We start from the raw sequence: 3572 nt of genomic DNA on the forward strand, positions 1-3572 counted from the left end.
GAACTTTAACATTGTAAGTCCAAAAACTTTCCAATGACTCACTGGGGTGGTGGATATAGCTACATAATGGGTTACTTGCACTTGTCTACTGGAGATAACTGAACCCCTGAACTTTAACATTGTAAGTCCAAAAACTTTCCAATGACTCACTGGGGTGGTGGATATAGCTACATAATGGGTTACTTGCACTTGTCTACTGAAGACAACTGAACCCTGAACTTTAACATTGTAAGTCCAAAAACTTTCCAATGACTCACTGGGGTGGTGGATATAGCTACATAATGGGTTACTTGCACTTGTCTACTGAAGACAACTGAACCCTGAACTTTAACATTGTAAGTCCAAAAACTTTCCAATGACTCACTGGGGTGGTGGATATAGCTACATAATGGGTTACTTGCACTTGTCTAAATCTGCTACAGCAATTAATAGAATTAATTTCAATATTAACAGTATTAGAAAACCTTATTTAAGAATCTTGTGTATACTCCAAAAATCATTGGTGTTGAATGTTCTAGGCAAATTTCATGCAGCGTTGTGTTTTGCTGTTTCATAACCATACTGCTGAAAATAATTGAGTAGAAATTGATAATTTGTTAATTATATTAGGTTTTTAGAAGGTAATATGGCAATTGGGAAAACTAAAAAAAACATTCAAAATGTACAGATCTTTTTAGTGTATAATAGTGTTACAGAATGTCACTAGAACAATGTTATTTAACTTACAATGTTAAAGTTTGGGGTTCAGTTATCTTCAGTTACTAAACCTGATAGTACATGAATTTCTTACATACTAATCGTGCCAGTTAATAAATGCTCTACCTACTAAATATATTATAATGCAAGAATATCCCATATAGTGAACTTGATAATGTGTGAATGCCCTCCAGTACCATCTTTGGTCAGGAAAAAAAATGTCAAGATTTGTAAAAATGGTGTGTGGGGGTTTGTTGAAATTACAAAATGGTGTGTGGGGGTTTGTTGAAGTTTTAATTTCATTCTAATAGAGGTTATAGTTTTTTTGTAAAAAATTTGACATGAATTGTGTTTGTATTCCTTTGTGTATGTTTTTAAATATACCCTTGCATACATATTTATTGTGATGATTTGAATGTAAGGGGCACGTTAGTAATTTTATATTCACCATCATTATCGGTGAAATATATACTTACACGTGGTGTTGTTAAATTCATGTTTTATATGTTTATTAATACTTCAGATACAAATGAAAAACGTTCATAATGAGACCAAAAAAAAGTTGATTTCCATTACCAGTTCTTGTCCCCCATCCCACCAAACATGCTCGCCCTTTCAGCTGTGGGGGCTTTATAATGTGACGGTCAATCCCACTATTCGTTGGTAAAAGAGTAGCCCAAGAGTTGGTGGTGGGTGGTGATAACTAGCTGCCTTCCCTCTAGTCTTACACTGCTAAATTAAGGACGGCTAGTGCAGATAGCCCTCGTGTAGCTTTGTGAGAAATTCATAACAAACAAACCAGTCATTGTCATTAACTCTTAGTAGAATGATGACATCAAGGACTGGTAATAGAAATAAAAAAAATTTTAGTTTTTTTTTTAGTCTCATTGTGAATGTTTGTGATTTGTTTTAATTTTGCTATTGTTATAGTATTAGAACTATTGTTTGGCTCATTTATTTACTACTTATACTACCTGGTTGTTCTTTTCACAACGTACCGGTTTTTCTAGGTTGTACATTGCTAGGAATACAACTTAACAATTATGGAAAGATTTCAGAGAATAAAAGACTTAAGTCATAATAACACAAAATAGTATTTCTTGAGTACATTCGAAATCATAGTAAAAAATAATTGGATGCATTCGTTTAAAAATACTGCTCATGATCAAAGTTGTTGGAAAATCTTTATCAATATACTTGATTCAGGAATGCTGGACTAGTTATTCAAGGAGTGGAACGAGGTAGTAGAATCGACAGAGATGGAAGGTTACAAGCTGGTGATAGGATTATTAGGATCAATGGGCAGAATCTCCTTCATACCAGTTTTCAAGAAGCTCAAGAAATCTTCAAGAATGCTCTTAAAGACCAGGAGGTACGCATTCATTTCAGAACGGGAACGGAGCCATCCTCAAAGAGCTTTCTTTTATCACCAGAAAATGTTTTTTCTCAAGAAAGAAGTGAAAATTCTGAAGAGGAAGAAATGGAAAGAGGTATTGAATTTGACTTTCTTGATTCATCGCTGAAACCAGCATTGTCCTACGAGGTCCTCTGTATAGTTTTACTAACCTATATTTGTTCAAGTGTGACTTTATTTTCTACATCTGTCGTCTTACAGTAGCCTACTAACAGAAATATTTTGGGAAGTGTTGCTTCTTCAGAAGGACAATATTTGGTCCTGTCATTTAACTTTAATACATCAACTTACTTAGAATAACTTAATATATAAAACTAGTCATCATGGAAGAGTCAACTGAAATTTCCAAACAGCAATATCAACTGAGACTCAAATTGTTTTATGTTACAACTTGAAAACTGATTAAATGCCAAGTTAAAAAACAACTTAACCCTCAAATTATCAACTTGTTTATATACCATTCACTACCAGAGGTGTTCACAAGTTTCATCGTATTGACTAATTTCATCTTGGCCTGTTACAACACTCCACACAGTGTAGAGCATTCACGTATTATCATAAGCTATGTAGGACGCTGATGCATTCTCATGTTTTCTTATTATACGGTATAATTCACTAGCAACGGTTACTAAAACATCCAAAGTTGAAGAGTAATAAACTGAAAAACATTTATTTTGTAATATTAAATGGGTGTATTCAGTATCAATTTCTGTTTCCATTCTTTTAACGGCTGTTTTTATGATACCAGCAGTTTTCACATGAAATTTAATCCAAATAGGATAAATTACTTTTATACAGAGTAATAACTAGTCTAAATATTGTTCTTTATTCATTATCTCCATTTTAAAAGCTACTTTTAATTTAAAATTTTCAACAAAAAATTGTCTTTCAGAGTTAACAATTACAAGTGCATTTCTGCCATTAATTTTTTTTCCATTTCAAGTTTTTCAAATCTTTGCAACTACATTTTCACATGAGTAAACCTCTTTTCTTGTGGGGTGGGTGGTGGGTGGTACATCCATATGAATGTATCAAAGAAGCACATCACCACACTTGCATAACTTTATTAAGCCTATTTCACATTAGTTAAGTAAGGTGATCCTTTTAAAAATTCCCACTAATAATTTCTTTCACACAGTCTTCAAGCTCTAGTCATGAGATATGTACAAACATCACGATTAAACCTAACTTCTTCACACAATTTTCAAGCTCTAGTCTGAGATATGTACAAACATCACGATTAAACCTAACTTCTTTCACACAATCTTCAAGCTCTAGTCTGAGATATGTACAAACATCACGATTAAACCTAACTTCTTTCACACAATCTTCAAGCTCTAGTCTGAAAATATGTACCAACATCATGTTTAAACCTGACTTCTTTCACACAATCTTCAAGCTCTAGTCTGAAAATATGTACCAACATCATGTTTAAACCTGACTTCTTTCACACAATCTTCAA

The 3572-nt window shown here is 33.2% G+C and overlaps 1 protein-coding gene across 1 annotated transcript in view; it reads left to right on the forward strand.

The window, feature by feature from the left end:
- The window catches only part of LOC106472400 (inaD-like protein), a 21124-nt gene that overhangs the window by 661 nt on the left and 16891 nt on the right, over positions 1-3572 (forward strand). The window contains exon 2 of the mRNA XM_022400980.1: positions 1903-2186. Coding sequence (XP_022256688.1) covers positions 2177-2186 — 10 coding nt within the window. The 5' untranslated portion in view covers positions 1903-2176. The remainder of the gene's footprint in view (positions 1-1902; positions 2187-3572) is intronic.

Source organism: Limulus polyphemus, unplaced genomic scaffold (assembly GCF_000517525.1).
Source record: "Limulus polyphemus unplaced genomic scaffold, Limulus_polyphemus-2.1.2 Scaffold5301, whole genome shotgun sequence".
Classification (NCBI taxonomy): domain Eukaryota; kingdom Metazoa; phylum Arthropoda; class Merostomata; order Xiphosura; family Limulidae; genus Limulus; species Limulus polyphemus.